The sequence below is a fragment of the Pelobates fuscus genome, chromosome 5 (assembly GCF_036172605.1).
Source record: "Pelobates fuscus isolate aPelFus1 chromosome 5, aPelFus1.pri, whole genome shotgun sequence".
Classification (NCBI taxonomy): domain Eukaryota; kingdom Metazoa; phylum Chordata; class Amphibia; order Anura; family Pelobatidae; genus Pelobates; species Pelobates fuscus.
The window spans coordinates 127805088-127817808 of record NC_086321.1 but is presented as its reverse complement, the minus strand read 5'-3'; the positions used below and the strand labels follow the sequence as shown (position 1 = coordinate 127817808).

General features: G+C 43.2%; 1 protein-coding gene across 4 annotated transcripts in view; it reads left to right on the top strand.

The window, feature by feature from the left end:
• KDM2B (lysine demethylase 2B) overlaps positions 1–12721 on the top strand; it is a 222607-nt gene that overhangs the window by 125950 nt on the left and 83936 nt on the right. For all 4 annotated transcript variants that reach the window (XM_063454263.1, XM_063454262.1, XM_063454261.1 and 1 more), the window contains exons 10-11: positions 675–801; positions 5831–6285. In XM_063454263.1, the coding sequence (XP_063310333.1) occupies positions 675–801; positions 5831–6285 (582 nt within the window). The remainder of the gene's footprint in view (positions 1–674; positions 802–5830; positions 6286–12721) is intronic.

Below are 12721 nucleotides of genomic sequence, written 5' to 3'. Positions count from 1 at the left end.
TATTTTAATTTTTTTTAACCCACGTTTTGTCCACTGCTAATACCACTTAAATGGGAATTGTCACTTCTCTAGGAATTATATTATTGAATAAAATATCAAAAATACCTTTTCAATGAAGTCCTTTCAAGTCCACACAGTAACTTTTTTTTTTAAGTGACATATATCCGTTATTTTTATTTTATAGCACATCCGCCATTTGTGAAATTAAACTGATACTGATGCACCTCCAAGCTACGTACCCTCTTTGGTTTGTACATCTTGGGTTGATAAATTATGTTCTAAATAACTGAGACACCCTGCTCAAAATTACCATGCTGCCCCACAGTGAAAATGGTGAAGTGAAATGCCAATACAGCTGCCTCAATGTTCTTGTTCTAATATTGTGAGGCATTAGCGTGAACATTGCAAAAGTGAGGTGCGAGGTGTACTCATAAGACTTATTTTAGGGACAATTGGAGCTGCTTAGTGACTAGTGAATTTGTTGAGTTATACATTGAATGTAATTGCTCCAGATGAATTGTATGTATACCCAACTATGTCATGAAAGTATTGCATTTTGTAACTAAACCAATCTGTAATTAAGCGCCATTGCCTGTCTTTGGTGTATAGTATATACTGTTACAATTGTATATCCCACTATAAAAATGTTGTCTCCTCTTTATTCTGATAAACAGGTACATGCCAGATTTCGTTATCCCTTCTATTATGAGATGTGCTGGTATGTTTTAGAGAGATATGTATGCACATTAACGAAGAGATCCCACCTTATCAAAGAGTATCAAAGAGAGTCCATGTTATTTGGTAAGTGTTGCAAAGAGTTTTTAGATGCTAATGGATATACCAGTACTTTGATGACATTGGTATATTTTTTTTAGACATCGATGGATAGAAAAGATCCAGAATACATTTTTAGTAGATAAAATTATTCATATTTATTGGAAAAAAAAAATCCAGTTACATATATTGACACAAATACAAAAAGAGAAGTTCTGCGCTCACTCCCATCACTACTGGGCCGGCAGCAATGACTACAGTACACATCAGTCCCAATATATAGTAAAAACCAAAGAAAAGAAAAAGTTACCTGCGCTCTCTCCTTAATCCCTATGTATATTTAGACAAATGGAGGTCAGTGTTAGGACCCGCTTAGTGGGGGTCTGCCTTGACGTTGGCAGGCGGGCATTCCCTCCAATGGCCATTGGAGCAACTAAATGACCTCCATTTGTCTAAATATACATAGAGATTAAGGAGAGAGCGCAGGTAACTTTTTCTTTTCTTTGTTTTTTTTTTGGTTTTTTTTTAATTCTTTATTTTTGTAGTGCATATGATGTTAACATACAGGCACGCGGTACCCCAAAGGCACTCCGCATGCACATTTCAAAGACAGAGTGTATTACATGGAAAGCAATTGAGTACAGTAGAACGATGCACTATTTTTTATATATATATAAACATGTTTAACTCGTAGTGTATTAGAAAGCTTAAACAGCTGTAACACATTAGGGCTAGCTTTGCCATCTTGGAGGGATATCCAAGGAGGAAGGGTATCCAAGGAGAAAAGCAGCCGCTCCATAACCTTGACCGTGAGCAACAATATGACAAATCATGGCAACCATCAGAGGCATTAAACAAAATAATACTAACAATAGTGGAAAAATAATACAGAAATTAAGTGCAATCTACAACCTCGCTGGTATGAAATATAACTGGCTTATACCCTGATTGCTTTAGGTCGCTTGTGAGTCCGCTTGTGGCGTTCAGTTTATGTCGTGTATAGGCCCTGCAGAGTGTTGTCACCCAGTACCCGAAAGAAGAGAGTATGTCGCACATATTAAACATTCAGGTTTAGATGTTGCTCGTAAGGTCATGCGGCCTAGTTAAGATGTGGGCATGACAAACTGTACAATAGTATAACTCGCTAGAGTCGCAGTGGGAGGCCTTCTACTCAATATCCTATAGGATCATAGTAGGTGGTTGTTTTGTCTCTGTGGGGCCCTGATAAAATTTCAGTGGTCTATGCGAGAAACTAGTCAGTCCTAGTGGCGCATTCAGCCACAATAGTGTGCTTAATCATCGTATTAACAAACTCAGTAACCAAGCAGGGGTGAGCGTTCTTTTAATGGCAGCGGCTAGACTCGAAATGGTACTGTGAATTTTTACGCTTAGACATTGCTCAATCGTGCATATAGTTATAGTAAGTAGTTAATTAGGCCATTATGCAGGCTATTCAATCAGGTCTAGCTCCCAGCGATTGGTACTTATGCTGGTATAGATTGTTTAGCTAGCAAGGTACATCTGTAGTATTGTTGCTTGCCTGATTAGTTATGCATGAACAAACATAGAGAAACATGCTGTAGAAGGACAGAAAATTTACATTAAAGATTTGCTCGGCATTTTAAACGTCTTACACAGGAACAAGGTGGGAGAGAAAGAAAAAAAAATAAAATAAAATAAAATAAGAAAAAACCTAACAATGGTAAAACGGCAGGGTCTAGAGTTTACTTGTTAGTAATGGTAATAAGAGCGTCCCAAGTCCCATTGTGTGTCTAGGCAGGTAGCTGGGCAACGGGTAGTTGTAAGTCCTCACCCGATGCCGCTGGTGTGCTTCTGGGGGTAGTCTTGCATGTTGGTTCGCGGTGGGCACCGACCTTTTCGTCCCTCATCGTGCGGTCTGCACCAGGTTGAGGTAAGGGTTGATGTCTTGCTGTTCTGGCGGTTGGCGCGGCTGCAAGCGAGGAACCGCTCTGGGTTTGCCGTTGCTTGGAGGCTGCGGTGTTCGGAGGACACTAGTGCTGCTGAGTGGTAAGCGGGTCGGGTTTGTCTGGCAGTCTCGCTCAGTTGTATGCGAGGGTGGGTGATGGTGCTTGTGGAGTTAACCTCTCCTTCCCGCCATCCGGCTCTCCGGCACAGTCTCCGTCTGGCTGCTGCTCTGGGGGCGCGATGCGAGTGTCTGCACAAGCGGCGCCGGGTGGCAGGGCGGATCCATGCCGCCGTTTCCTTCACTGCTAGTCGGAATGACCGACCCCTGTTGTGGTATTGTGCCCATAGGTTGGTGCAGAGCCTTTGAAAGAAGTCGTGGACAAGTTTAGATGGCTTTATGAGGGTGCTTTGCTTCGCCGGTCTCGTGCAGGCCGCCATCTTGTTTGGGCCTTTGCGGACTCGGTTGACCGCTGGTTCCATTGCTTGGTGAAGCCAGTGGCTGGGGTAGTCGTGATACAGGCTGAGTGGAGCCGGGATAACCCCCACCGGTCCCTTTTCTTTGGTTTTAACATATATTGACAAGATCAATCGTTTGATGGTCAAACAGATAATAATGGGGCATTTTTGTAATTGTTATCCATGGCAGCCCAAGGCGTAATCAGAGTTACAGTCGCCCTGGAACAAAATTTTGCATTTGTGTTTGAATGTGTTTGTATGTACAGTTCGTGTTTGCTGGTTGCACATACTCTGTCCTGCGCATACATACTGAAAAACACACACAAATACACACGCTGGCACATATACACATAATCATACACAATCACATATGCACATTGACAGGCACACGCTCAATGACAGACATAATCTCACTGATTTTGAATCACACTCCCCGACAGACACAATGACACACTCTCACTGACAGGCACATGCACATGCACACACTGACAGTTACACACACGTATTCATTTTATTTATTGTGTTTTTTTTTTTTTAGGCCCATCCAGCCTCCCTACCTTTGGGAGAACTTGAGTGGATCCTCTCCCTGAGGTGCTGGGGGGGTGCCCCTGCAATCTCCCAGGTCCTCTCACTTTTCAGTCATGCGGGGCCTGGGGTGACATCAAAGATGGAACGCGAGGGAGCAGTGTGAGGACTTGGGAGATTAGTGCTCCCTCCCTCTGGCATATTTTGGCATAGTATGCACCTGCCGTCCAAGTAAGCAGGTGCCTACTCTGCATTTGTGAATATTTGCCCTCTCTGGGGGTGGCCTAAGATGGCCAGTTGGACACCACCTGGGAACACCCTTCATCCTGCTCCTCTGTGCACATAGATATTTGCACCCAAGGCAGCCGCAACAACTGCCACTCCTGTAGTTACACCACTGATGGCAGAATTACTATTCATTCTTCCCTTTTAAATATCAGGTTAGACAGGAATGCAACTGCAAGGCTATGCAGATGGAGTACTTAATGTAATAAAGCTGTATTTTTTTATTTATTTTTTATTTAATATTTTTGCAGTGCATAAGCTTGGTACAGACAGACCTGTGGTACCCCAACGGCATTCCTCAGGCTTAATATCATGTAATACACTGGGGTAAATATTTAACATGCACAATTTTATAATGGTTAATAAGAGTAGAGTCAGATGAGTGACAGAGAGTGAAATCATAAGGAAGAAGATAGTAAATTCAGGCTGGGTCAAAGCAGTGACTTAGCTGTAAATGCTCTAAATCATGCTGGAGCAACACATACATCATGAAAATAAACTAAAGCTTTGTGAATTAACAAAAATCATGCATAGGTAAATTGCTTCAACGCTTTTATCACCCCAGCCGACCGGGACCACCCCCGCTGCCTCTGCGGGTGGCCGTCTTCCTGGCGGCCCAGTGACCCCACATTCAATGAGAGTCCCACTATCTGTCGACACCTGCCTTATCTGTATAGCAGGAAGCGAATGTCCACCGGGGCAGGCATCAGGACACAGTCCACCCATGCTGCACTTTGGGGTTCTCACTGGTTCTTGTGAGTCTGCAGTTGTGCTGTAGTATGCTTGTCCCTCTCGTTTCTCTGAGGGTCGGCAACAGCCGTGAAGGGGAGCTCGGTGTCGTCGGCATGAGGTTGTCAGTTCCTGGATAGGTTTGTCGCAGGCTGGGTGTGGGGTGAGAGGTCGGTTCGTCTTCGTGCTGGTTGCTTGTTTAAACCATTCAGGCGGCGGTAGTCAGTGCGCTGGTTACCTCCTACTCCCCTGTGCCGCCGTTGTCGTCGCTGATTTAAGTGGCTGCGGGGGAGTAAGTGATCTCGCTTCTCGGCTTAGCCGTGTCTGAAGGCAGGAGCCGCCTTGTCAGCCGTGTGTACCAGTGCTAGGTCCTGGTCTTCCCTTCGTCGCTTGCGCACGTGGCGCCTGCCATCTTGGGCCTAGCGGTCCGACCCCCCAGCTTCGGCCGCGGCATCCGGATCAAGGCCTTAGGGTGAGGACCGGGATCACCCCCCGGTCCATGGGGGTGGGGGGGAGGGGGAACAGGGCCGGGCCCGCACAGGTTTGTGCCCTAGGTTGGGTGCTGTGTGGCAGGATAGTGGGGCAGCGGCCTTCCACCCCACTCACCGCCGGAGAAGGCCTCAGGTAAGTTAACGAGAATTTCCCCTCATGGGGACTGTAGCTCGGTGAGCCAGCCTCTCCCTGGATCCAGCGGTTCCTCAGCTTTAGGCTTCGTAGCTGTCGGTCTGTTTTTCATTTTAAGGCATATTTTTAGTCTTTTTTAGCGTGGTGTTGCAGGAGCTCTGCTTGCCTGCGACCGTCCAGCTCGGCGGTCCGGCCCCGCCCCCCCCGAAGCTGTATTTTTAAAGCACATATGCTTTAAGTAGAAAACTAAAAAGAAATACTTTAATAGAAGTTAATATTAATTGGTCCTTTCTTGCAGTCCTTCTGAAATATTCTGAACAATTAGTGTAAATGGAGAAATATGAGCTATTGAAGATAGTCCCCTTTACGCTTGTATGGATGAATGCTGGAATTGCAGTCCGTGTTACATGAGCACCTGTGAATATATTTCAATGTACCTTCTTAACTGCATTAGAACCACCAGCTTTAGGGGCACACGAACCTTAACACTAATCCTCCTTATATTTCCTAGATGTAACCACAAAGACCAGTATAGACACCCTATCATCTGATTCCTGGTTAGAAATGGAGGAAGAGTCATGTGATGCACACACACATGAGGAAAAAGATGACCTTATTGAGAGGACCTCCAAACTTTCAGGTGATGAAGACACATCGCCAAACAGCACACATTATGATGAAAAGGAGGCAGCTGATGGTATACAGAAGGTCACCTTAATGCAGTATCTTAAAAGAACTTTGTCTAATGACTCAGATGAAAGTGGGAAGTCAATTGCGCACTGTGATTTTCCAAAAACTCCAGCTGGCTCTCCAACTACTGAGGTACCAACACGGTGGAAGCACCTCACAGAGTTTGAATTGAAGGGTCTGAAAGCCCTGGTAGAGAAACTAGAGTCCCTCCCAGAGAATAAGAAATGTGTCCCTGAAGGAATTGAAGATCCAGATGCACTCCTGGATGACATGAAGGTTAGAATATAAACTCATAATTATAGCAGATATTTTTAATTAAGCATAATTATATTTTTGTTTAAAAAAAAGTTAAAAAGTACAATTATCTCTTCTGCATTATTAAGTGTTAATCCAGGCAACCTTAACAGCAGGGATATGCTGAGACAATTTGGCTGAACAGATGTATAATCATCATACATGAGCTGTATTGGTTATGGTACTTTAAATGCAAATTGTCAGTGACTCGTGGTGTGACTAGGGTTCTAGGAAAATACAGTCTGGTTAGGGTCCGTTATTTTGTATAGATAAAGTGGTGATGCAATATTTTAGGTTGATGCGTAATCCTAGCCATCTAATTCAACCATCCCTACAAGACCGTTTCAAGAGATTTAGAGACACTGAAGTAATTCGACTTCCTAAATGTCTTCTGTAATGTGAGAGATAGACTTCTAACTTTACAATATAGAAAGAGCAGATACAGTGGAAAAAATGGACACCCAACACACCTAAAGCACTTTAACTTTAAATGTGAAGATTGTGTCATTCCTCTTTTTATTGTAAATCGGAAAATAAAAAAATGGCAGATTTCAAGAGAAATTGGCACATTTATAAGTTTTAAAGTTTTTACACCGCCTGGCTTTCAATCAAACAACCAGTCCTATGGCTTCCTTGTAATAGAGCTCAGTGAAGTTAAACTCAGAGCATCTGCCTTGCAAACACTTTTCATTGAGCTGCATTGGGAAGTCTGTGATTGGACAGCCACAGAAAGTCAGAGCTGGGGGAGAAGAGGAGTTATTTTAAAGGCTGCAGACGAGATCTTACTAAATCATGCATGTTTTCATTCAGGGTATGCATGTCTACTATTTTTTTATTTTTTTAAATGTAACAATGCAAAATATAGGATAAATGCCGCTTTGCATACTGGTGTACTGCGGAGGCAGCTAACAAAACAAGGCCTCTCCCGTGCTTATAGGAGAGAGACAGATTTTTAGAGGTTTTCCATTTAGGACTATTCTAAAAGTTTTCTTGATATTTTAGAACACCTCAAAATAGTAATTGTTTGTGCAAATAAATACATTTGTAGTTGGACATCTTCCACTTTTATCCAGAATTGAAACATTGCTATCAATTTTGCCTCAAGGAGATAATGAGTAGGAGAGCACCGCACATTGGGATTCATTTTTTTCAGATGCCTTGATTCAAACTTCTATGAACAGTTTCCATGAAGGAATCTTACTGTATGTGGTACACTGATTTTCTGTGGTGGTGTTAGAAATCTACTAGCTGAAAGTTCTTTGATTCTGTGTGTTTTTGTAGTGACTCATGGGTCTCCACCATCAAGTTTAAAATCTTTGCTCTCACTGCATTAATTCACCTTCTCATGGATCCTATCATCTAGTTTTTTCAATGAGTAATATTTGGTATCAGACCTTGCCTTAGACTTGAGATTTCAATATCCTTTTTATAGATTTGTATTTGTTTTCCAGATGTTTGATTTGCTTATTGTGATTTACATATTGTTGTTCTCCAGTCTTTTGGCCACGAATAAATATACTTTTTATTTTCTTGTCCATATCTCAAAATTATAAGGTTTGTGGCATTCAAAATGATCAGGACCACCTCCACAAGTTAGATGTGTTTCCAAAGGCAGTGTGTCAGAATAAAAAACGATTAAAAACAGAAACAGGACACATTGGCAATATGGATTGTTTGTACCATGCATTACATGTCCCTCAAAGAATTTGTCAAAAACAATACGCTCTATAAAAAAAAACTTACAATATCAAATAATAAGTAAACACTCACAGAACAGCATTTGATTATATATTAATATAAGGGGTTATCACCAACACAGGAGTGTTGAAATACTTCAGATGTTAAGATAAGGGAAAATGTAAACCTACTTACCATATTTTCTTTTTATAAAAAAAAAAGAGTGTGTGTGTGTGTGTGTGTATCCCAGTAAACACTTACACCCCGGTTAACTCCAAAACCGTGGTATACAAGAGCAACAAACCAAAATTGGTGTGGTGTGCTGCACAGAAACATGTGGTAACCACCAAATAAATGGCGTACATACAATGATAATGGATCCCCCGATTAATACAGGTGTTCAAATGATCCCAAAATGGAATAAAAATGTTCAAGCTTTAATCACTTGAAAAACATAAAGACATAACAGTGTAAATATGTACAATCTTGACAATATTAAAAAGGATATTATTGCACTCACAAATACTCAGCCACTCATACTGGCCAAAAAAGCATGTAGATGGGTCCAATATACCTCCAATATTGGGCTCCAAGAGGTTCCCAGCGGTAAGTTCAGTGTTCTTCCCTACACTTTGCTCAGGTTCCGGATCCCTGGCAGTGTGGGAGAAGGTGTTTTGACTTCTGGATTGGAGAATGTCCCAGCTTGAGTAGGTCAAAGCCACAGAATGCTCTAATAGTCCGACCGGTTTCAGGACTTTCTCAAGGAAGAGCTTTTAAGCAGTATCCGCCATTCAGGTTTATAAGCCCTACCAATCAGTGTTCAATTTTCTCCTCAACATGTGTTCCTCTAACAATCATGTGATCTGATGTTGAGTCTACTATTCTCACCAAAAAGATGGCTGCCGGAATCGCATGCAGCAAGTAGAAAAGTGGTTGTTTGGTCTAGACACTGAGAATAATCTCCCAGTGCCTACCAAGACTAATACTTCATCTCGTAGGCGGTTTCATCAGGCAGGAAATATTGAAAAAACAAATCACCAATGTCCATACCGGATATCGTTATACACCCACGAAAACAATGGCCGCAAGAGTTGTTAGCAGCAACCCACTGGTCGCACATGCGCGTCTACTTAGTGGATATTCCTTACCAAGTCAGACCGTACTAGTCATGATTCCTGTGGCATTAGATATACCCAACCACAATATATAAAGTTAATATAAATACAATATTTCACAGTTGCCAAAAGTAATGGATGAATCCGTTGCTGAATAATTACTAATATATATATATATATATATATATATATATATATATATATATATATATATATATATATATATATATATATATATTATGAAAAGGCCATCATCACATGCTTAAATTGAATCTGTAAGAAAGCCTATACAGATCTATATTAGATGTAGGGAAATATAAGAAGAAAAAAAAAAAAATATATATATATATATATATATATATATTTCCTTAATAATAACTTAAAAAAAGAAAGTGATCCTAGGACAGAAATGTCCAGGATGCACTAGTAGGATATTAGTCTGAGTACACTGTTACTTTAAAAACCATAACATTATTAATCATAAACACGAACAAAAAATAAATAAAAAAAAAACACTAATAAACAAAGGGGAGAAAATGAAGCTCAGTGAGCTATAAAGAGTAGGGAAGCCAAATAATGGGGCAATTAGGAGGTAAATGTTGCTATATGACATATGAGTGCCCAATTTAAAGAATGAGAGTGTGTGTAGAGCCTAAAATAAAGGCTGAATAGACCTCTCTAATATAGAATTAACGAGCAAATACTACTCCATAGTCTTATAGTAGAAACATAAAAAAACCTCCTGCCCCAGTAATAGTAGCACACTAGGATTAGTAAGAGTTAAATAGAGCACTTTGTTTCCACGCTACAATGTTGCATAAAATGTCTCAATGCTATCAATAGCTATCCTGTGTGAAAAAAGGCTATATAATAAGAGGAGGCTAAATCCCTTACTAAGCTTCACTCAAATCCGGCTTCGACTCCCCATATACTAAACACCCCAAACAGTGCTAAATTAAAAAAGTGCTGTTATTACAAAGTCATAATATGCCTAACGCGTTTCGGCGCAAAAACAAGCGCCTTTCTCAAAGGCTATCAATGAGGATATTAACTTGAGTGTGTATTTTTACCCTGAGCGGCATGAAAGAAGAACCTATCAGCAAGGCCAATGGGCGGCGTTACGTTTACAAGCCTTCCAATCGGAATGATACCTCCCTTCTGCCAATCATCTGTAGTTGCACCAATCAGATTACGGTAGGCGGAGCTTAGTGCCCAACACCAAAATAAATATATTTTGTGTTACCATGGACACTGACTCTCTCCCCCCGTTTCCAAAATAGTGACATAGGCATCAGATCCCAGAGATTAACTAAACACTGACAGCATAAAAATGTATATATAGGGGCGGAGCTTTACCACCAAGCGGAGTAGACACGGGGCGAGTGAGCTCCTGCCCGGCGGGCACAAATCTGCCTGTAAAGAGGAGATTACCCAACCTGCAGACATCTTGGGGTGCACTACCCATGCTGGGGGTGCACCACAGAAGCGATTACCGCAATCCCGGCGCCCGTTGGAGGAGGGAGCGTTAAACGCCGATCGCGGCCTACAGTACTCAGAGCCGGGGCGAGACGGCCGCTCTCCCCGGCCCAGGAACAACCTGGTGAACACCCTTCCCCTCCCCCCCCCCCCCCGGACCAGCGGGGGTCCTCCCGGTCCTCCGTAGCCACGCTAAGCGCACTCAGGGCCACAGGGCTTTCAAGGGTTTGGCACCGTTACAGCACAGCCAAGGTGGCGGCCCAACGCAGGCCCCAGCTAAAGGGAACAAGCATCCAGCCGCAGCCTCAGCCCACAGCAACCATGGACCAGCTTTGTGAACGCTTCTGGGCAATACTCTGCAACCGAGGAGCAACACAACATCAAGCGATGAAAGCGGTGGGCGCATGGATCCGCCCTGCCACCAGGCGCCGCCATTACGGAACGCTACCGCGGACCCCCAAAACAGCTACTTGGCAGGGAAAGGGCAAACGACCTGCAAAGCGGGAAGCAACTACTGGGCACGCGGGCACTAACACCCGTCCCCACACACGCGGAAAAAGGAGCGCCACGCTGGCCCCACACACAAGCACCTCGCCTGACCCAAGACATGGAGCCCTACACGACAGGCTGCTACCCTCTACGGAGTCAACCGCATACCAGCAAGCTGTGAGTAGACACATGCCACGGCCCACAGAGGGGATAGTGTTCCTACCTGGAAGTGACACGGAATACATCTGCTCCCGCGGACAGTGCCCACAACACCAACGCCCAGAAAGCCCCACCGTGCACGCATGCATGGCCTCCAGGGCGGGCATCAGCTGAGCTACCACACTGACACGTCCATGTTACCAAGGAGGACGCTGCCGCACATCTCCTGGGACACTTAAGTTACCTGCTAGCCTAGGCTCAAGAATTAACTTGGACACACTCCTTACGCTAAAGATTGCATCACATTTACACGTCTATGGGTTATTGAAGCTTACACTGCATGCTGTTATCCCCCTACATAACTCAATCCAAAGTGCACGTGTCTCCACAGTTTCATAGAAATGTTGTTCATGCTAACCATAAATAGCTTGACTTTATTCTGTTGCACAGCCTAAACATGTATGCATCTATCTAGGTATTAACTAGCCTTTACATATCTGGCGAAGCCATACATTAGACACATACTCATTAGCTACAGTCAGGCCAGTGGATTATGTTCCTAGATTGTTAATAAGCATGTTTTACACCTTACGTGTCCAGTGTACACCAGCTGAATTACAAGTTTACCTTACCTTTAATGTTATATTCACCTCATAATTTGCCTGTACTAAAAGTTATGTTGAAGTTTGATTCATGACTCAATTAAGCAACTCACAAAACGGAATCAACTACACTAGTTTGCCGGTATAGTTACCATTACGCTGAACACAGCATCTTAATTTTATTCCATGAGCAGAAAGTTAAGTGACGTCATTTTAGTTTATTATAGTTTATTTTATGTTTTGAATATGCCTAAGTAATGACAACGGATACCGCATTACTCAATGTAGAGGACTGGACTCTGCACCAGAGTCTGCCCCAGTTTCCTGGAGGGGACTGCTTGCTAGCCTCCTGCCCTGCGACTATGGCCCTGGGATGGATTGCTCTTTAAGGCACCATATTTGGGCTTATGGACCTTTATTGTACAGTGCTGGTCCTTTTAAAAACAGTGTACGGACACATGGAAACATTTTGGACACCTTTTCTTCCCCTTTGAATCCCTGGGAAGGTGAGGCTCTTCCCCTCCCCCAGCTCCATTGTTCTCCAGCAGGGCGTTGTCCCAGGGACACTGCCAAACCAGTGGGAACTGGTTTTGGCAGGTAAAGCCATGCTGGCAAGTGATAATAAAGGGGCCTTGTAACGGATCGCCTGGCACCCCGACTGGGTACCTCCGTTAAAGGATGCTCCTAGCGTTTCCTGAGGACTCCAAGCACTCTGGCAGACACCACAATCACCGAATCTGAGAAGCCTATAAATCTTCTCAAGCCTCTGAATGCTGTAGACAGTTGAATAGGAACCATATGAATAGGTTTGCACTCCTAGCAGTCAAACTGAAACAACATGCAATAAATCCTCCCCCAAGAATGAGACGACACTTTACTTTGAGGGTTAAAACAGGAACT